Source organism: Aplysia californica, unplaced genomic scaffold, assembly GCF_000002075.1.
Source record: "Aplysia californica isolate F4 #8 unplaced genomic scaffold, AplCal3.0 scaffold00121, whole genome shotgun sequence".
Taxonomy (NCBI): Eukaryota; Metazoa; Mollusca; class Gastropoda; order Aplysiida; family Aplysiidae; genus Aplysia; species Aplysia californica.
The window spans coordinates 464,751-487,803 of NW_004797391.1; the positions used below are offsets into that span (position 1 = coordinate 464,751).

Sequence of the window (23,053 nt, forward strand, 5' to 3'; positions counted from 1 at the left end):
CTGTCTGTCTGTCTGTCTGTCTGTCTGTCTGTCTGTCTGTCTCTCTCTCTCTCTATCAATCTATCTATCTATCTATCTAGCTTTCTGTCTCCCTCTCTTTGTCTGTCTATCTGTCTGTCCGGCTGTCTGTCTCTCTCTCTCTTTCTCGCTCTGTTTTAGCCCTCCCCCCCTCTCATTCTACATTGCTCTCCTCCCCCACCTCCCAGCCTCACCCTCTCTCTCTCTCTCTCTCCCTCTCCCTCTCATTCCTTTCTCCCTCCCCTCCCCCTCTCAATCCTTCTCCCTCCCCCCTCCCTGACCCTGTGAAAGATGAACATTAAGTCAAGAGGTAGTGTCTCTTAAAAATTCTCCCATATATTTTTGAAAAAGGCATTAAACTCTTTTAATTTACAATCACCAGTCTTCTGCCAGACCCAGTGTTGGAGGTGGTGGCTGCTTCTGTTGGCTTCTCTCCGCTCAGAACGGGTCAGCACTCAGCTGTGAACGTCTATAGCCCAGCCCAGCGGTATGGCTCCAGGTTAGTTGTTCATATAATAATGATAATTCAGATAATAATAATAATAGATTTGGAGCGCTCCATCCCATACAAGAATAAGCACTGAGTGCTTTACAAATGATTTAGTGTCATGTTTGGGTTTTTTTTATAATTTACTGTCATATTTGTTTTTGTTTTTTTTGCAATTAAAATGCATGTATTCAAGTAATCCTTTGTCTATGAAGTTTAGTGAAGGTTATGTCGAATGAAAGAAAAAAAGTGTTTAAAAAAAAAAAAGCCTGAAAAGAAAAAAAAAGGCTTAGGCTTTTCACTGTGGACGTTAAAGATTTAGTTTGATTCTTTTGCATACAGAGGAAGTGAGTTAGATTCCCATGAGTTATTTTTTTTAATGAGTATCTTTGTCTGTGTGCTGGGATGCTGCATCCCACAAGGTCAAACCAACCGGCCTGTCTTAGATGATAAAATTTTGTTGGTAGACACGTAAACACATTCATGATCATGATATGGGCTGCCATGTTAACGTTAACAAATCCGTCCATCTATTTTTACCAGAACCAGCTCTTTAATTCTAGTGGATGGAGAAGGTCAAGTGGACTATGTGGAACGGAACACATTCTTCGGCTCAGATGACCTACCAGAGTCTGTGGACACTGTCCATAAGGTTTTCTCTCTGGGTGCACAGACATAACATCAGGCTCTGTCATGTACAATTTTGTTCTACTGACTTTGTTTGTATCTGAAATTCTGTGATAACTTTCCTCCAATCATTTTTCTGTTCCTTGTTAAAAATCACAGCAATGTGTTACGTATTGTTTCAAACCAATTGAGCTGTTATCAAATTTTAAAATCCTTATCGAAGCTCTTCTTCCCACCAGCTGCTTGTGCTAGTAATTGACCATCAGGGAGAGTTGTTTATGATTATATTTACACACCGAATTCTGATCCTGTTTTTTTACTGGGCTGCAGTGTCTGCCGAGCTATTATCATGGTCGTTACTGGGACTGGATCCATGAATTTTTTATTTTTTACAGTACTACCTTGAACCCACCGTACCACTTTAATATGTGGTTTAGTTGTTACACTCTGCGTCTTATAGAAAACCACTCCACAATGCTGGTTCATACATATTGCTGCAGCATTTTCTAGGTTCTAGGGATGGTATCAAGGCCCACTTAACTTGGGTCTTTCTTGCAACTTGGAAATTATCAGGAATTTTTATATTTGAATCGCAAAACAAGTAAATTTTTCGCATGGGTTCTGAGTTTAAGTCAGACGTGGGCAGCCGCTGGAATTTCCGGTGTAGTCTGCCACATCTATGGGGTGTTTTTTTTTTAATGACCCACTTAAACAACAGTAACTCAGTTATCATTGGACGAATTTAACAAAACTTTGCAGTAGTAGAATTCGACCATGGGGATATTACATTTGTAAATCAAATTCTAAACATTTCAACCAAAATGGACTGAAATGCAAAACTGTGCAACTTCTTAAAAATCAATCATTTTGTTCTACTTCAAATAGTCACTATTTGTTCATTGAAGAACAAAATTAACAAAAAATGGATATTGTTAAATAATAAAAATAAAGGAAGGTGTTCGCTATTGAAATTTCCAGATGTAGATCATTTCTTTCCACCCCTTTGGGCATGTTTTTGGGTTAATTCTTTGGACATCCTGTTCAACACTGGGTTTTAACTGTTTGGTTGTTTATGGGTTGTTTCCCAATACTCTGTCTGTCAAAAACCCCCCAAAGGTAATTATTAAAGGGGCTCAAGTTGAGGGGAATAGAATAACCATTCATTTGTCAATTTTCGGCACTAAAGGTGTTCCCCAAACCTTTCTTTCTACCATATATCGGGGCCATTCTATGTGTGGGGGTTGTGGCCCCATCCCACTGGGACCAGGCCTGTACAACATAACACATTCTCCCCAGACTTCTCCTAAACTTTCTCGGCAAGTTTAATCTATCTGAGGTGTCTGTTGTGGATTTACCACCCTTGTCCTGAAACCATAATAGGCCAATCACTTCCCTGTAGCTGAACATTTATAAGAAGTAAAATTTTGCATTTTTGCCAATTTTGGTTAAAATTTATCCAACTTGCTATTTTTCGAGCACATTGATTGATTTTCTTCATGATATTTACAAACTTGACGTCCTCTTGGTTGAACTTTACGTGTTCTAATTTTTCTTGAAGTGAGAGATGATCAAGTTATTACCCTTTAAATGGGAGCCCATTTTTTTAGATGCCCTATACCTCTTTTCTCTATTTGTCCTAATCTGTTACTGATTATCAATATTCATGATCAAGCTCTAAATGACCATCATTGTGTCGATTTCTTCTCTTTACTCAAACAAATATGATCAAGCCGAGTTTCCAGGGGCTACAAGTAGGAAGCTGCACCAAGACAAGGTTTGATATAACCAGATCAAAAGCAGTTTAAAATAACTGATTTAATTAAGTTTTGGTTATAAATAAGTTATTTATAAGAGGGTTCTCTTATATATCAATTGTCTACGTCTGCTTTGAACTTTAACCACTTTAATACCCTATTGACATACAGGGAACATTATTTAATTGTGCAACTTTCAACATCTTGTCCTACCAAGAACACAAAATGAGTCGTATGGAAAGTGTGAAATATAAGTTAACATTGTTTTACATTTGAGATTTATGCTTTGTGAGGCGGGTTTTTTGTTTTTTTAATACATTTTTTGAGTTTCTTAACTGTTTGAATCCCTGACATATTTGTAATTTACCTCCTCTTGTATTTCTCTTATGTTATGACAATGTACTAGCCACCGTGGCCTTCTGATTTCCTTTTAATATTCTTTGTCAATATTTGTGTGGCTGTTTTTGTGAGTTGATGGGTGTGTGTGTGTGTGTGTTTGCCCACGTGTATTTCTGTGGGTGCCCGTGCGTGTGTGTATTTCTGTGGGTGCCCGTGCGTGTGTGTGTTTGTGTGCACACGCGTGCGTGTGTGAGTGTGTGTGTGCACGCATATGTTTGTGTGTATGCGCGCGCGTGTTTGTGTGCGTGTATGTGGGTGTTTGGTCTCTAGCGTTTGTTTTTGTTATGGCTGTTTTAATCCAGTACCCACTGGGCTTTCATTGTTGTGCTTCTGATGTCATGGAATTGGGCGTGCATGTCAAGTGTCTAAATGTTCCACTGAGTTGGCAGAATTGGAAATATTCAATTTTGTTTTTAACAATAATTTCTCACCTTCTCAGTTCAAGTGTATTTATTAGGGTATAGTAAATATAGCTTGAAAACATGAAGCGTACATTCCCTCACCTGCAAAGTCTTTTTTTTTTCCTCTCCTTACTTTCTTTTTTTCCAATGATCCCTTCCTCCAGGGCGGTCCTGTCCTTGTAGGCCTACTTCTTGTCAGTGTTTCTATAAACTCAATCTGTTCCTTGCGACTTGTGGCATTATATGAATTCTGCATAAACATCTTCTTCAGTACTCATACAGCAAGTTCTAGGAAGATGAAAAGAGTTTCTCTAGTAAAATAAAAATAAAATGCATAGTTGTCAAGAAATGCATTAAACCATGAAAGTACAATCAACATAATATCTAATTAAGAGAGAAACACATTTGTCTCCTGTTCATCTGTCTCAGAGAAGAGTGGCATGCCCACTGGTCTAGTCAATGAAACTTGTGTTGCTTTTTTGTGCTGTTCAAGGAAACTCAGGTGACTATGATGTCTACTTGAGTGAGGGGTCATTTGCGAAGAAATATACTTTCTCATGAAGTGCAGTTTTAAGATAGCCGTCACTTTTATTTGATTCATTTATTATTGTTCCTCTTTGGCTGTCTACCTCCCTTTCCTGCCTTTGTTTAAGACAGATGGAGAGGAATTATTTTACTACTGTTTATATGTATCAAGTATGTGATGCTTTTTATATAAGTGTGTGTATTTGTGATAACCCCCCGGGGCGGTGCCACTGACTGTAGTGTCTTTAGGCCATTCCCAAAGGGAGGACATTTCTCGTTCAAGCATAGTAGAATTGTAAATGGGCTGACTCATGTCACGCTCATAACTGTGCCTGATCTACAACAGGGAACTGCTGCTTTTTCTTTCCTGATCCTTACTATTGTCATTTTCCTCTACTTCTTTTGTATGTTTGTCACTCTCTTGTGACCTGCTATTTCTGGGGTGCCTTGATAGTCACAGCAGACCTTGTGCTGTTGAAGCTAGAGAGGTGAGCAGTCTAAGTCTGATTCCCTGTAAAACTTCTCTGTTGACACCCACCCCTTGGCGCTCATCATATGACCTTATGCAGTTGCCAGTGCCGTAAAACCCTCTACTATTTTTAAAAAAGTATTTGTGATAGTGTTTTTTGAGAGTATGTGGATAGTTTGTGAAGAGTAAATTTGGTCAGAGGCCGTCAGTATTCCTGCACCATTACACTAACCTCTGAAGGATAACTACTTCAAGACCATGTTTGTTTTGTTGGGTGCCAACTCCAGAGCAATGCACAGTTGGGCACAGATAATACAAACACTCTTAAGTGGAAATTTGGGATTGCTCGTACAATTTGCAATCCCCAGACTGGACAGCTATGTATTCTTTGTATCAGCAAAATTTTTCTCAAACACCCATACAGATCTGTCGAATGGCTCATCTAGAGTAAAATGATCAAATTTTTCCTCCAAGCTGTCTTGATTTCAAATCATCCTGGGATCACAATAAAAAACAACATAGGCCTACTCATCGTCATTAAGTCATGGAGAGTATCAGGTTACGTGAGCCCACCTGGCTCACCCTTGCACAGCATAGTACTCACACTGCTGGTATTGAGATGCATCATCGCACATTACCAGTAGTGTGTAGTGTGCGTAAAGCGTTGGAACTTCCCTAGGCCCTGAATCTAGTCATGTCATGTGAATATGAGAGTGGGTGGTGGGGTGAGATGAAAGACAGTGTGGTGGGGTGAGATGAAAGACAGTGTGGTGGGGTGAGATGAAAGACAGTGTGGCGGGGTGAGATGAAAGACAGTGTGGCGGGGTGAGATGAAAGACAGTGTGGCGGGGTGAGATGAAAGACAGTGCGGCATTGCTTTGGGCCGTATGGTGTGTGAATTATGCTTGTTATGTTTGTGTTTATGTGTCATGAGTAGTTGTATGATTGTGAACATGTAGTTATGGATTGGGAAATGATTACACTGGAGGGGTGGTTGGCGTGCTCTGGCCTGTGTCGGTTACATCCTCCTGATCATGATGTGCAGTAAGGGAAATTTTTTTTTTTTTTTAATAATAGGGCACACTGGCATCACTCCCTTTCTCTTGCTTGGACACTGAACAAGAGGCACGCATATCCCTTCTATCCTTTTATCAATACAGGCTCAAAAGAGAAAATTCGGTCATCTGACTATAGAAGACAAGTTTCAGATTTTGGCAGAGGTTGACAAGACATATTTGTGAGAGATTTGGTACAGTACCACCAAATCAACCCTGTCTAGGTTCCTTAAAAAATTGGAGATAAAACCGAAAAGGGAATCATTGAAGATCCCTTGATTTTCTTCAACATTATCTAATTTTTCATTTTTTTGCTTCACCTGAATTATGGATATGTGTAGTTTGTCGAACTCATTTGCCATTCCCAGACGTGTTTCATTTACCCATGCCTGACAAGGTGGGTGGTTGGCGGGTGCTCTGGTGTGGTTTGCTTCTTCTTTCCTATCAAACATCTAACGTCTCCTTCTTTTTTGTGTTTGTTACTCTCTTGTAACACACCTCTAATCTTTGGCACTTTTATGGCTTTATTGTGTTGCATGTGCCATAAAACACTTACTAAAACTAAAAAATGTCAGACGAGGTAGTGTATTTACGCCGTAGGTACATGTTCCATGTTTACTCAATGAGTTTACATAATTTATCATGACAATATGGCTGAGATTTTTGTGTGGATTCTGCTGGGCAGTGTTGCTTTTTTTCTATGTCGTGAATGAAGCTATGTTATTGTTATGCTGTGGTATGGATTTATGGTCCCTCTCAACTCTGTTTGGTTCTGAGTCTGAGGTGTGATGTTAGAGTTACTCTCGTCTCCGCTTAGACCAAGCCAAGGAGGCGGAGATAGATGTCCTGTGAGTTCTCTTTTTTTTTTTTTTTAGAAGAATCTTTAAATGAAACGAGAGGGAAAAATAGAAAAAAAACCCAACAAACAAACAAAAGCAGAGGTAGTTGTGATTGTGTTTTTGTGGTGAATAAAATCTTATGATTATGATAAAAAGTGAAAGTATTTACATTATGTAGGCTACTTGTACATCTTGTAGATTAACAAGCTCTGATGCGGTAGGCATACATGCAAATTTTTACAATTTTATATACAAAGATAAAGATAGTGGTTTGGTTGGGGGGGTTTTAAGGAGCCATATGGGGTGTCCAAATATGTGTGAATGGTTTATGAGATATTGACTGCTTTTTGCAATCTGGTTGTGTTCTCTCCTTGAGTGTCACAGCTACAAAAAAGATCTTATGGAGATATAAATTTACATCTAGTCATTGCTTATACTTTTTAAAGTTTTGTCTCTCTTTGAATGTTGATTTTGAGTTTTACAAGAAAGAAAACAACAAGGCGTATATATGTTATGTATTTGATGGTTTTAAAAAAATTTCACATCTGCTTTTACTTTTACTTTTACAAAGTATTAATGCTGTTGATTATGATCATCAGATGCGCTCCAATTATTTGTGCCTTAACTCTTTGTGTACCTTGTTTTGTCACATGAAGTGAAGCCTGACTTGCTAGACATAGACATAGAGAGGTAATGAACTGGTCTCAGGTGATGCAAAATTTAAATTGGAACTCGCTGTGGCATCAGATTCTGAGACTTGTATCTGCGTAAAGTACACGTACTACTAGTACCAGCTCTAATTTGTTTGAATGGTGTAGGCTTCAGAGTTCCCCCAAGTACTTATCAACGTGCTGGGTAGAGTCTTAGTCAGGGCAGGTGAGACATGTAATAATTATAAAAGTAACAGTAATGTGTGGCGTCGATAGTCTAGCGGTCATGCAGCTGGACTCATTCAAATCGTGATCTGTTAAAGTTGTGGCCTTAGGAAAAGCACTTTGTTAATACTCTTTCCTGACTTCACCCAGGTGGAAATGGGTTCGTAGCTAAAATAGAAAAAGGTTTTGTCGACATGTTAGTTTTGAGCACCCGTTAAATGGCAGCTTATTCTGAGTTCTTTTCAGGAAACTGAGAACGTTTTGGTAAGTTATAAGTTATACTATCCGTCAGGGTAATGATGAATTATAAAGCAAATGGTAAAGCCTCAGACGTTCTGTTAGGATTATGGGCTATCAGCATATAAAACAATGCAATCTATTTTATTATATATTCATGATAATTGTTATCCATAGCTGCTCGTCATTTTTGAACATTGCATGTCCAAGAGTAGGCATACCCACTCATTGATGCTTTCTCTGCTTTGCTACATCAAAGTATTTGCTGATGGTTCTTATTAAGGGTCGGTTGATGATGTTTTGACTCGCTTTTTTGGAAATTGTTTTAAATCAAGCCATTCGACTCAAAAGTATTGGCAATGTTTAACAAGTTTTCAACATTCAGAAGCCAAGTCCCCCCCCCAAAAGCCATAACCAAAAATCTACTATCTACTGCAGCAAGATTTCCAGCTGTAACCTACAGGGACATCAGAATATAACATGTTTTTAAAATTTGAATCTCTGTAAAGCTACTTTTTTTTTTTAGGTGTCAGCTTCCACAAGTGATAGGTTGATGTATGCGAACCCAATGATTTTCAGCCAGCTGTCACCAAGCTGGGAAAGAAAAGAGAAACCAACATTAGTTCAGTTCAGACGAACGGGTGTTTTGACCAACTGTATTTGTAGATGTAAATCTATTTATGATTTGTTTCAGGTACACTATGTATATAAATAGATTAAACTGTTTGCAAGGTTGCTCTGCACTATTTACCAGATACATATGATATATATAATATATATATATACACACACATACACGTGGCTTGTGAGTTTTTATTTACAAACGGTTTGGTTGTTTTTGCTGGAGTTTGGAATTGGTTCTTCTTGCTCTTTTCCAGTTCATGATTGTTTTCTTTTTTTAAATTGACAACAAAACTTGGTACATTTGTGTTACTACTATGTAGCCTACCAGGTATCTATCTATTACTCTCGTCACAGCTAGGAGATGCCTGGTTGTTTGGGTATACTTTTTTATTCACTTTTGTTTGTTTTTTACATCAGATTTTATTTTTGTTCCCGATCCTTTAGCCTCATAATGTATTGCGGTGTGCTATGTAGATTATAATATTATATTGGTCCTGAAAGATGAACATATCACTCTTCCATATATGGAGGCAACATTTTATCATGTTATTTATGCACTCAATTTGTATTATGTGTTACTTTGTTTTAAAATTTTCCTTAGCCAGACTTTTCTTGTGTGTGTTTGCTCTTTGAGTGCTTTGATAAAAGATGATTATGAATTTTTCAACAATTTGTTTGATTTTTTTTTTTTTAAACTGTCATCTTCGCAGTGAAGTTTGATCCCCTCTCATTGCTTCAGTTTGTTCCAGTATAAAACAGTCAGGTTCGCAACTACAGACTTCAACAAAAGTTAAGGACCACCTTGACAGACTGCCTTGATTTTTTTTAATCCGAAAAAAAAAAGACGGCATGGAGTGTTTCCAAATTTTTTGCTCTGAAAGTGTTAATGGGTTACCAATGCGTACTGTAAAGCTTCCTAAAGGGGCAAAACCACCTCGAGCTGCATGGAAATCCTCTGGGAATTTTAGCCTCATTTGCTGTTTTTTATCGACTTGTGTGCGACACCACGGACATTCCTCAATTAAAATTCCTAGTGCACGTCATAAACGGATGTACGATCTTGAACTGTGCTCACTTTGGTGGCAATATAAGCCGCCGTTTGCTCAAAATCCAGTATCGCATCAACATGCCACCAAGACAATAGCTGGGACATTTTGATGGTGCCAGAGGTATTGCATAGCTGCAAGATGGAGTTGGAGCCTGAGAAGTTGCCAGGAGGATTGCAGTGTCACACTCTGTCATTGTCCGCCTGAGGCAGCGCCATCGAGCCACTGGATCCATCCAAGAGCGCCCACATGCAGGTCGACCCAAGAAGACCCCTCAGAGTGTACAGTTTGCAAGTGGTCCTTAACTTTTGTTGAAGTCTGTATGTCTCACAGAAACAGGGGACATGCTTTAATGATCTATTTGGTGCTTGAAGGAGAGGGCGCTAAACTTTACACTCAAACTCAAACCCAGACTTGCCAAATGTCATAGATTTCTTGGATTCGGCAATTGGGAATTGAGAGCCTTATCTCATACATTCAGCAAAACCAGTCCCACTTTGTTATTTTGTTCTTTGTCGGGTAATCTGAAATTATAACATTTGGTGTACCTGGCAAATCTGGAAAAGCTGGCAAACCTGCAAACCACTTTGATTTATATTCTAATTTCAAACTGAAAATATTTACTTAACACACTTGAGCCTATTCCCGTGTATTTACGGGACTCATCGCTGGCATAATCCTGTGTATTAACAGGATGCGCTTTATCTATCAATATCTCTGTTGTTTTTCGGTTACAAGCTATGGGAAGCAGCGAGCCAACAGTTGACCCACTTGTTTCGTTTCATTAAAAATTGGTGACGTTATGTACGGCACTTTTTGAGCTATAACGGACTAAGTCTGTCATCGGGGGCTCTCATGGCCTAAAGGTTAAGGTGTTGGCCTCTCATTCAAAGGCCCCGGGTTTGAATCTGGGTAGCGACCGAAAAATGTTCCTCTCTAAAATTGTCTCCTTTCCCCTCCTTTCCTGCTCTACTCTAACAATATTCTGTCGTCTGCTTTCGTCTCCTCTTTCTGCCCCCACCCCCTCACCTCCTGACTCTTTCTGCAGCCCTTCTACTGCTACTCCTTAACTCCTTTTTACAGCTGTCTTTCTGCCAAACCCCTGATCTTCTGGTAAGAAAGATCTACACCTAGCCTTCTCGGACAAGGGCGAAAAATCTCGGAGGGCCCGTGTGCAAGTTGCGCACGTTAAAGATCCCTTGGTGGTCTAAAAATCGAAGAGTAGGCTTCGGCCGCCACGCGGGCAAAATTCAAAATTTCCTACCAACTAAGAGTATTAGGTGTGTCCCGCGCGCTCATATGACCTTATGCAGTTGCAAATGACGTAAAAACACTTACCAAAAAAAAAAAAGTCTGTCATTCCTGCTTTGCAATAGATGATTTTACGGAGTGGCTACTCGCCCGATCAAGGATTTCTGCGCATGTTCCGGGCGAACAATCTCGATCGCTTAGCCCCGCCTGGCCTGCGGCTTCTGGCCCTTGGGGATTTCTACGCATGTTCCGTGTTCTGGCCCGTGGGGATTTCTACGCATGCTCCTTTATATTTTTACAATTTGCGTGATCAATTGCGCAAGATTCAGTCACTCACTCGGTCACTCCCTTGTCCTCCAAGTCAAGAGTCGGAACGGTTCTAACGTGAAAGTTTGACTCAACTGACTGGAATTATCTGACCAAATTGACATTATTATAATACATGTCGTGTATGAAGATGGGACTGGCCATAATGTCGCTCGGAAGGCCGTGTTTACGCTACCTTATACGGGGTGCCCACTACGGATGGGATCGCCCCAAAAACAAAATTGTTTGTTTTCAGTTTCAGGCGATCGAGTCGGACGATCAGTCCGATCCAGCCGTAGTGGGCACCCCATAAGACTAAGACAAGATCTAGGTGCCCGGCTCTGGGTGGGCAGAAAATGCTAGCCACCCGAGGTCGCAGAAATCCCCACGGGCCAGTAGCGTCAAGCCACACGACCGAATTCGGTCGACTGGCCTGAAGCTAGCCACCTGACACTCGCCCGGCGCTGGTCACCCGACATCGTACGAGTAGCCTGACGCTAGTCATCCGGCATCAGGGGAGTAGCACCAGCCATGATTTTATTATAAATTGGGGTCCAAACAAAAATTGCGTAACCCCCAGACATGCCCATTTCAAAATATAGAATAAAACTACAGTATAATAAAACGGATTGCTCGAATTCGTCGGGGCCGGCCGCGGTAATTCGAGGGATACGAGAAGTGTTATGGCATCGGCTGTGTCAGAGAATCATGAGAAGCAACAAAGATTGAAAGATTGGTTCGGAACAGAGATTTTTCTTTTTTCGGCCTTTGTCCTATATCAGATAGGTTAGATCTATGCCCATTGACTTGAATTTTAAATTTGAGAGAATTTGAAATTGACAGATATTGAGAATGAGAAACTTGTCGAGCAACGCTTTCGAGTTCGATCACGATCGGTTATATCATATATGAGCCTACCAGTACCAAGACAGTAATTGTGCGGGTCAGTGTGAGATGTCTTTTGTCTACACTAAAGCATAAACAATTTGACAAGATTAGCATATGGCAACACTAATCAACAACGCAATGACAAAGCAATGCAGCCCTTGCCCTCCTCTCCCACCAAGCGGGCAGTCTTTTGCAAAGAGGGGTGTGACGGCCGATCGTGTGCTGGCTGTACAACCCTTCCTCTCGCTGCTCCACACAAACCTAGCCAGGCCTGGGACCTCGGCGCATCTGGAGGGGGGGGGGGGGGGGGGTTGTGGTATTACTATTTTACCGATCTTGCCTTTTTCTGTTTTTATTATTACATGTATTATTTTGTCTCAAGTGCACCTCAAAGGACAGACTTTAGACCTCTACTGCAACGCAATTAGTTCGACTATTCTGTGTTTGTGTATGAGCTTCGCGTAATTTTCTTACAAAGATAAAGAAAAAGAAAACACGGGGCCGCAGGCACTGTTCAACGGATGCGTGATTTCAAGTGATCTGTGTTCAACCTATCCGGGTTATACTGTATTTGGACAAATTAGATGCAGTTTTCTTTTTCTTTGAGGGCATTTCTTTCTCTTGTTGCATTTTAAAAAATTATGATAGCTTTCACCGTCTTTTTTTGGTGAACGCTTCAATACACCCCAAAAGTGTCGGGCTGCAATGGTTGTTGGGTGAAAAATAGCTCAGGTTCATGTGAGCTAATAGCAAGCATTTCCCAAGTTTGTTTTCCCGGTTGAAGACATTATTTCCTAAATGGAATGGTTCATCTCTTGACCTTTGCTTAAAAGACAAAGAGTTCAAATCCTATGTGGGGAAGTTATTTTATTGTGAGGATCTTCATCTGTCTGCTGGGGTTCTGTATCCCCCTTAGTCCAAGTTGATTCCACAAGCCAGGGTCACAACCCTCCCGGGAAAAAAGGCCACAACTTATTCTAGAATGAGTAAAGCTTGAAGAATCAAGTTGCAGCACAGTATAACTGTTAGTCTTACTTCCCAAGACCAGTATTGCAGGCAGGTAGCCTACCATTAACTACCTCCAAAGTGATTATTTGACTTGAGCCACGACACACATGAAGGGCACTTGGGAAAAACCAGCAATGTCAGGTCTTTGCAAATCCGATAGAATTGAAAAACAAACTTTAAAGACATATAACTCTTTTTCTGCTGCAATGATCTCTCCACTATTTACATTGACTTCAAGTATGACCATATTATGTGTTGACTATGAGCAATTTTCAGTCCTCGTTTTATAGGTGTTTCTGCGAGAGAAAAATAGAAAAATTATGTAGCAAACTGACACCGCTTCAAGGAAGTCAATGAATAGTGAGCTTCTTTATTCATTTGTGAATACAAACGAAACTAGGTGATTCAAACAAGAAAATTGCACTCCATTTTGTAATATTTACTGTTTATTTTAATTTTATTTAATATTTATTTTTGGATGATGACTGAGTCACCAGACTCTTGTGTGGCACTTAATCCTCCAGCATGGGGCAATTCGGAGAACAGCTGTCGGACCAGAACACCTATAAGATCCAGTTCATGTCTGCATTATTTGGCAGCTTTGTTGGTCAGTCAGCGGGCTCTTGTCTTATACTTATAAAGGGGTATCAGGGGCTGGAATCTTGCAGCCTGCTTCTTTTCCACCTGCTTCATAATGATTGTGGTGTGAAACTGACCATTCCAACTCTCTCTATACTGCATTAGCTGTGGAGGGGCATTACACCTATACCATTTCACCACTTTTCCCACTGAAATATGGTCACCGATTGGCTACAAGGGACGCAACAAAGAAAAGTATGCTTGGCATTGCTGGTTTTTCCATTGTTGACATCCTGACATCGCTGGTTCTTCCTTTGTGGGCTATTTTTTCTAACCCGCAGAGACTGGCAGCGCTGGTTTTTCCGTATGTGACTTGGAATAAAGCAGACATCCTCCAGCCAGGCATCATGCGGGGACCATAACCCAGAAAATGGAAAAACTCACATCGCTGGTTTTTCCCTTGTGCCCTTTTTATATATGTATTACAGTGCAAGTGCCATACAACTCCTTACTTCTGGCTGGGCATTTTAGGGCTAAGTAGTAGAAAGCCTGGCAGATATCTCTGGAACACTACATTATCATTCAAATTATTGAAAGTATGTTGTCATGAAATGTTAGAATGGCCATGACAGCAATGTGCATGTTTGTGAGAGAGAGAGAGGGAGGGAGAGAGAGACAGAGAGAAGGGAGAGAGAAGTATACCAAAAGAAAAAAAAAAAGAGTGTTCTGGCAATGTTCTCAAACAAGAAGTGACAGGTGCTGATATCGGAAGACACTCTGGCCACAAATTTCTGAATTTACTGGCTACAGTGCAAGCTGATACATTGTAGTGATAAAATGTGATATTGCAGACCGTAGATACCGCAAGAAGAAAAAAGAGCACTTTTTTTTTCTCATCCGATAAAGAGTCAGTTACCAAACTCATTTTTCTTTTGCTACAAAAATGACACATATTCTTAATCAAATAAGAATCAAGAGCACATTATAATATGGAAATGTTTTAATTCAACTGAACTACAAAGATATAGAAATGGTATGATTATGAAGTTTATGCTTTTATGTTGATAAAGGAAATTAGCAACAAAAAGTTTCCATGTCAGAAAAAACTGAGACAAGGAATGCCATATATTTTTTTTACAACAAAACAGGATGGATGATCCAAACTTTCAAAGGCACACGGCACGTCATTCAAAAATTTTTGTTCGTCTAGTATTTCAGATCCTAATAAAAAGAAATACATGTGATTACGAAGGTGGTAATAAAAGAGGACAAGAGGACAGACTTGAGTAAAGTCCTCGCAAAGAAAATCTTTTGTCATATTGAGGAAATAAACTTTGTGGAATACTGGATTTTGAATGAGAGGATAAGTTGTAAAATTTTACAAATAAAAAAAGAGAGAACGAGACTCGATAAAATAAACCATGCCTCTGCCCCCTTTTATTTACCCACCTATTAACTCAACTGAAGATCATTTAGGAGGCTGGCTGCTTTTACCCCGCTTATCCAAGCTGTGGGGAACGCAGCACCCCAGCAGAAAAAGGAGGTACGCTTCTCCACAAAGGAAACAAACTCACATGAGAGCAAGGCCAAGAGCCTAACCATTACACCACTGGGACAAATCTCATCTCTCTTTCAAATACTGCCAGATAAAGAGAACTGCCTTCAGAAAGGACACCTCAAATTGATGTATAAAATGTATATATCGTATGCACAAGTAACAGAAAACTTTCACAATGATAACTGAATTCAGATACACAAAAGATTGATTGTACATGACTTTTGCTCCCATCAACAGGTGATCATGAGGAGACAGGCTGCCTATAAAGGACAAACTAGGCTGGGTGGGATACAGTCTTCACAGGAAGGTGGAGATAAATGATAAAAAAAATTCCCCTCTTGGGAATAAATCTCATGCCTATTGTGCGTAAAGGTGAAGCACTGAACAGTTACATCAGACACCGGTGCAAAACCCAATAAAAATGAAAAAATGTTTGAGTTGGGAGAAAGGAAGCATACTGACACATAAACAGCCAAATGGTAGAGAGAAAGAGCTACTTGAGATAACAACAGGGAGAGTATAGAAAAAGGGACCCTCCACCCATCCACAAACTTGTGGTTAAGGACAAAACCTTGGACAGGGAGTACTGCAAGGCAAGCCATAGCCACAGAAGCATGGGAGAGGGGTGTGCCAAAGAACACCTGGAGTCAAAACCTAGACATACAGATATTTTGTTTAGTTTCATGGTACTTGAAACATAAATTGAGTCGCATTTGTGCCAAAGATTCGAGGTGTAACTTAGTAGAGAGAAGCATACAAAGAAAAAGAAGAAAAGAATAGCGATCAGGACAACAAAATGTTTGATAGGACAGAAGGAGCAAACCACACCAGAGCTTCTACTAACCACCCACACATATGCAGAGATTCCAGGGAAGAGCTCAAGAGCTGTGTACCCCAAGGAATTATTGTATTTTGATCTTATCAGCTGTTGATAAACATAGGGCAGCGAAGTTTTAGTTTAGTAGAGGTTTTACGGTGCTCGCAACGGCATAAATTAGCGAAGTTTTTAGTAAAGAAAAGCATTAATATCAAGATAATGGTCATTTAGGCCGGGAGTGGAAGAAAGACAGACAGACAGAAAAACAAGATGGAAATGAAAAAAGACCAACGCGTGGCTCCCTTCAACCACAAGTAGGAGTGATATTGTCAGACCAAAAATGAGGACTAAAGACAACTCAGTAGTATGAACACAGTGATAACCCTTGAGCAAAAGACAAGGATAAAAAGATCTTTTTGTGTATGTGTGAAAATGACAAAATATATCTCTATTTACACTTGGATTAAGGATGATAAACGGTGAATAGTAATGTACAGAATGAACGGTTCTTAAGGGTATGAAATTACAGTTCAGGAGACCATGTATGTGACTCAAATGTGTTTCACACCCGATGACATTTCTTTTTATCAACCCCTTCCCAGCCATGTGAAGTACCTAGAAGAAGGTCACAAAACTATGTAATGCTTTAGCTTTGTGCCATACCATGGACATCACAAAAGTTGACAAAATTTGCCATTCCTGGATACCTTTATGGTATTACATGTACGTCTCTGAAATCATCTGGCTGTCATTCTGTACGATTTAGCCACAAGCACAGAGTCGATTTATATTCAAGAATAAAAATTGCACACATCTGTACCATATTTGCTAATTAGTTTACTGCTGACCTTGCAAATGATCAATAAACATAGGTCTAGTCTAGCAGATGACAGTGTGCTCTCACAAAACAAAAACACCAAAATGACTGTAAAAAGACATAAATTTCACTTTCTGACTAGATTTACAAGCTTTTCTAAATCATGGGCAGTGAGGAAAGTGACATTATCTAAGACCATGGGTCCTAAATATGTCACGATTGGTCTAGATTAGAGTAAAACCAGTGATGACAGTAGGAACATTTACACCCTGGCAACAAAGGGGTTAAAGATTTTTAACAATGGCATTCTAGTTCACAACAACAAAAATGGATATGTCAAACTCAATCATAATTAAGTACAAACAAGAGCCTAATTGAAGTCTTGATTACCAAGGCAATAAACACTTCTGTCTAACAATTGTACAGCTTAAACAAAATATTTGTGGGGATAATGCCAAATTTTCTACACTTCATTCAGCTACTAGTATGAGTCACTTGGCAATCGTTAGAGACCAAACAAGTGAATGAGTGAGCCGAGCCCCATGCACCTAACTCAACTAACTGGCTGTAATGTTGTATATCCCTTTAAAGAAACAGTGAGACGCCAGATTAGAATTAACATGGGTAGAAATACTGTTAAATAAATCGAGCCTTCTGTCATACGAGAGACTAGAGAGAAAAAAAAAACATCATTAAGTTTGGTCAAGAATACAGTGCAGCCACATATCACCCTAAGACCAAATCTACCTAACAACTTAGACATTGGCTTTCAATTTAACAAATTCTCACATCCCCCCCCCTCCCCCTCCACACACAATAATGAAAGACAAAAAGTCAAAAATCTTTGAAACGACAAAAACAGCAAACTTTGGTATTGTCCAGATCTAAAACTGGGTCTCTATAACAGATTTAATCTGTAGGAACACATGTCAGAAAGAGACATTACGAAGCATCTTCTAGTCGGAGCAAGATATGGAATTTATAGTCATGATCATTATCAGACATTTCAAAGATGTGTGTGTTATTTACTTATGGTATTTTCACACCTTGATTATGCAGTCCAAACTGGCTGGGCAGGTGGGTGAAATCACCTATTATGTGTTTCTTTTCACAAAACTATTCTACTATATCTACATGGACCATTACATCCAATCACAAAATTATGGATTCATCTTTCTTCTTTCATGATATATATAGCTGTATAGTTTGTCTGAATCGTTAATTGAAAAAGGTATATTCATGCAACTTTGAAGAGTACAAAAACAATCCCTGCCATACACTGACTCCTTGCGCTAAAAAGAAAATGAGCATATGAATTAGAAATTGGGACAAAAATAAAGTCAAATGAATTAGCTTCAAGTCGATTACTTTTTTTTGTCCTCTGGTGTTGCGTTTCAGAGAATACCAAGTGTCGGGCAGTTTTTGTGTCAAAAATGGCTTTTCAGTCAAGTTTACAAGGAAGCAAATTGAGGACTGACACCCCCCCCATAACTGGTAAATTCGGTATCAATGAAACAAGAAATGAAAACTGAATTTGATGGCGTTAAGGAAGCTGACTTCAGCTCAAGTAAAAAGTTCAGTTTGGACTGCCAAATCTAGATGCATACTTCCTAGCGATGAATACACTGATTGTACTTTGTCATCCTGTTGTTCAAAAGTACATGTATTCGCAATGGATAAGAAAAGAAAAAATCACATACCACTTATTGTATCAAGGGGGACAAGCAGGAGAGCAGAAGTCTGTGTCTTCTTCCTCAGCACACAAATTTCACAAAAACACAGCCAAACAGGAATGTGTCTAGATGGTTTTCTGAGCTAACATTTAACAATTTCTTCCGAGAATTTCATGAAAAAATATTTTAAAAAACAAAATAGATGAGTTACTTATTCTCTTATACCTTTCCACTTTCAACTACAAATTCTGCTGTCTTCTGTGGCATGTCTGATGACTCATAAAATTTAAACGTGCCAACTTTCTTAAAACCCAACCAGGGACAACCAACAATGTAACTTTAAAATACTTAACGACCAACAAAATCACATAGAGTGCAACTGCTTTTGGTATATGTGAAAAGGCTCTCAAAATTCCCCATTGCCGAATCCGGGACAGTTCTGGAGAATCCCGGACTGTTGGCAAGCCTGCAATTTCTCCTGGTGAGACAGTGGTTGGTTGAACATTTTCCCACTTGATGATGTATTTGCAGAGACATTTATATACCCCCCCCAGTTCTTTTTTTAAGATGAAAAGCATAACACAATTAGAAAACATGTCCTTGCATAAGTAATTTTACACCACACTTACTCCGACCCGTTTCAATACAAAATATGAAACTACACAAACTTTAAAATGGTAATACGGAAATTTAATCTTCACTGATCATTCGAAAACTGAAAATTGGCTTGCAATTAGTCATTTAGTGCAGGGAAACGGTCAGACAGAAAGAAACAGAGTGGAAAGAAATACAGCAGAATTTAACAGTGGAGTCCTCCAACCACTCGCACACACATTCTTCTTCAAAGCAGCAAATCTTATAAAAAAACATAAAACATGGTATGTGTATCATTATTGTTCATGAAAAGAATACATACAGGATATATAGATAATTTTTCTGACCATAAGGGAACATAATGGAATCTCGCATTTCATGACAACTGAAAAAAGAAAATATTTCCAAATTATCAATAAAATTTTACAAGTACCAATTTTTTTAATCCCTTTGTAAGTTTTGAAAATCTGTACAAGTATAAAGAATTATAAGAGAAATATTTCTTCATATGGGAAAAAATGACAGAAATATGAAAATAGCGAGAAAACTTTAGGGCAAATAAACCTACCGGGTGTAAGAGCTATAGCTTGCTCGCTTTAATCTGTCTGCAGTTAAAACAAGATCAAAAACAAATTGCTACGTTTACTCTTCTCTGGAAAAGGTCCTTACATGAAAGCCTAAAATTTAGATGACCCACTGAATCTAAAAGTCAAGAATGAAAGTTCACTGGAAACGACATTCCTAACTCAGATAAAAAAAATAATAGGGGAATTGCTGCAGACCCTTTAAAAAATGTAAAATATGACCTATTGTCATCATCACTAACACACACCTATGATACACGGTCCAACAGACCAGTGAGTACTTTTTCAGACTCACGTGGAAATGTTTAGACAGTCTTGGGAGGAAATCTACAAGCTTGTAATGAAATGTGGGAACTAACATTATTGGCCTTTTGTACTCGTGTTTCCATTTCTCTGTTCAGTAGCCCATCTTCTGTGAAAATACTTCTGAGGTACTGAAATTCTTGGACCTGTCTGAGACTGTTGTTGTTGATGTGTATCCTGAGCGGTTCTGGCTTTCTGCTTACTTTCATTGTCCCTCTTTTGTTGATGTTGATCTTCATGTCGTAGTTGTTACATTCTTCGTTTAATCTGGTGGTGTGGTGTTGGAGACTGTTCATCTTTGTGTACCAGGCTTTGGTCATCAGCAAAGAGTAATTCATTTAGGGCGTCTGGTTTTGTGTTTGCCTCTTTTGTAATTCTATCAGTGTATATGATAAATAATAATGGTGACAGGACACAACCTTGTCTTACTCCGGATGTTATCTCGAACCATTCTGTGAGTCCCTTAGACGTTCTGACTGTACCTATGCTATTCTCGTAAATGGCAGAGATGTTATCTAGAAGTCGGCCTCTTACAGTATAGTTTTCGAGTTTTTTCCACAGCTTGTTTCTGTTCACTCTGTCAAACGCTTTCTCCAGGTCGATAAATACTATATTTAGTTCCCTGTTGTGTTTTATTACCCTTTCGCACGTTTGTCGTAGGGCAAAAATTGCGTCCGTGCATCCTCTTCCCTTTCTAAATCCCATTTGGGCCTCACTCAGAAATGGTTCAACTTTGTGTCTTGTTCGCCATTCCAATATCTTGGCGAACATCTTGCCCACATGACTTAGCAGTGAAATGAAAGATATATGCAAAGTTGCAAATTAATCAGCCAGGATTTTTTAAACGCGGACTAACGGAAGTGAACAATCAAGAGCGTCATATTACCAGATATCTTTGTTATGACTTAATTATGCTATAGCCCTACGGTTCACTTTCAATAAACGTCGCTGCTTGACTGATCAACGGTTAATATTTTATGCTGAAATCAACACTATTCACATTACTCAAGGAGTGGCCTGGTTAGAGCCATTTTACTGAAAAATGTTGGTTGAAGGCACAAAAATGTAAAGTCGCAGTTTCCATTCAAGTTTTCGAAGACACTAAATTTTGATAGTCATTTTCTTGCTAATTTTACGATGAAACTAGGCGATCCTCACCTCTTTTAATTGCAAATATCTCGATTTCTATTCAAAGATAGATAAGTATTTTTTTTCATTGAAAGCAAAGCAAATGAACAAGCTTTGAGATAACACCAAAAATTTCATACTCCCAAAAATTGACGAGCGCCTGATTCCACCAAGTCGTGGCACATATATTCTTTCCCCTTCCTTATAAAACAAAGAGATCCAAATCAGCAAGACTTTAGTTTGGCTGAAGCCAAGAAAGAGAAGAGAGTTCTTTATGGAAAAAGAGTAATCTATTGACAAGAGATACAAGAGGCAATACAGCAGTAGAACGAAGAAGAGGTTCATAGACTTGAGACTAAAACCTGAAACGTAATTCAAGGTAGCGCCAGCCATCACCTGATTACAGGTAACTTCAGGGACAACAATGAAGGCGCTAAATACAGGAAATATTAAAATTTTTTTGAGGCACAAATGGCAACATCCAAGTCCAACTAGTAAATCTACCGTTACAACACAATAGCATTACTATCCAGCAAAAAGAAAATAATTAGCAGTATCATCAAACATACCTGTCTTTCTGCGCATGAATGATCCAAACCAATATTACACAAGCAGACAACAGAAATTGTCTGCATCAATTCACTCCCTTATTGCAGTTGTCCCAACTTTTGGGGCAAAAAATATGAACATGGCAATTGAAAACATGTTTCACTTTTGCTGTTAAAAGAAAAATTGTTCAAGCAATTTATCTCCCCTTATGTACTTTATATCATAAACACCAAGCCCATAGAAAATGTGAACGAGTTCACATTGAGTGTGCTGGCAGTTTGACGTACAATAAACCCCAAAAAAATATGTCATAATGACCTTCGCTGACACAACAACAGTAAAAACATGAGTGATGAATAGAAAGAAGAGAAAAATGCTTGTTTCGATACCTTTCGCATACAGCAAGAACCTATGCACATTTAATTCAAATGTACAGAGATAAATTTTAAAACAATCCTACAACCTTTCACAACAGTAACTCGATACAAATTGTCAGCTCAAGAAATGAAGTTTAGATTTTCAACCCTACTCACTGTAGGAAATGGAGTCCTCAATAACTTTTAAAAATAGCAAACTAAAGAATGTAGTCTACTGAACATGAGCATAATGCAAAGAACAGCTTCACAAAAGAAAGCTATTTCACCAATCATCATCATAAACACACAAAAAAGTCAATAGTCATATTACATGTGGTTTCATATGACGAACAATTCTAAATCCAGACTCTCACCAAAAAAACACAATCAAAATCTTATTAAGCAAATTTAGATCAGCAGAGGTTTAATGTAGAAACTAAAACAAAGCTCACTCGTCTACACAGCTTGTAGGTTTATTGTGAGCACAGAATTGCATACACACTATATTTCCTATTTTTCTTTACATTCTCAGCAAGCCTCATTTATTACTAAGGGTTTAAGAAATTTTGTTCCTTAGGTTATATTATGCGCCAAACAAACAGAGAAGTAAATTTACTTGGGATGAGCTTACAGCTTATTCAGTTTTCCTGTAAAACAAAAACTAATTTATAGATATATCTAACTGTTTTGAGTCAGACCTAAAAATACGAAACAGCTGGTACGGCTGGAAGCCAGGAAAATCTCCAGTCGGGATGGACGATCTAGAGGAAGAACAGCTTGTCTGAGAGGTGGGCAGAGAACTCTCGGTGAAGGCTCTGGCCCTGCAGAAAAGCCAGCTTGTGAGCATACTGGCAAGGGGCTGGAACACGGATGGTGCCCTAGAGGAAACAAAATATGGAAAGAAAAATCAAAACTCTAGTTTCTGGGTCAAAGAGAGGGACTATCCCACGACAGACGGCCAGAGATTGTACTGCTTCATCTAGATTCGCAACGGACGTGTTGTTGATCTGTTAACACAACATGTAGTTCAATAATCACAAATTTTCACTCTTGGTAGATTTTGCAAGAGCGTTTTGTTCTGTAAATTATAATCTGAAATGCGGGATTGTAGCCAAATATAGACCTTGAGAGCAGGATCTTACAGGCGACTTTAGAGTAGTAAAAATTGTGTTCTCTTAAAATAGCGCGATCATAAGTGAATCTGGTTCGCAAATGGGATCTTAGGCTAAACCTGCATGTGAGCCTCAACTAGATTGTCTGAAAATTTTGTGCCCCCCCCCCCAATA

The 23,053-nt window shown here is 39.0% G+C and overlaps 2 protein-coding genes across 2 annotated transcripts in view; one reads left to right on the forward strand and one right to left on the reverse strand.

The window, feature by feature from the left end:
* The window catches only part of LOC101860645 (transport and Golgi organization protein 2 homolog), a gene marked incomplete in the record, with an annotated part of 13,685 nt that extends 11,628 nt beyond the window's left edge, over window positions 1–2,057 (forward strand). Inside the window, 2 exon segments of the mRNA XM_005096134.3 lie at window positions 401–517; window positions 1,049–2,057. Of these exon segments, the coding sequence (XP_005096191.2) occupies window positions 401–517; window positions 1,049–1,184 (253 nt within the window).
* Window positions 2,058–20,940: 18,883 nt separating this feature from the next.
* Window positions 20,941–23,053, reverse strand: part of LOC101852400 (piwi-like protein 1) — a 62,121-nt gene continuing 60,008 nt past the window's right edge. Inside the window, exon 19 of the mRNA XM_005096092.3 lies at window positions 20,941–22,645. Coding sequence (XP_005096149.1) covers window positions 22,529–22,645 — 117 coding nt within the window. The 3' untranslated portion in view covers window positions 20,941–22,528. The remainder of the gene's footprint in view (window positions 22,646–23,053) is intronic.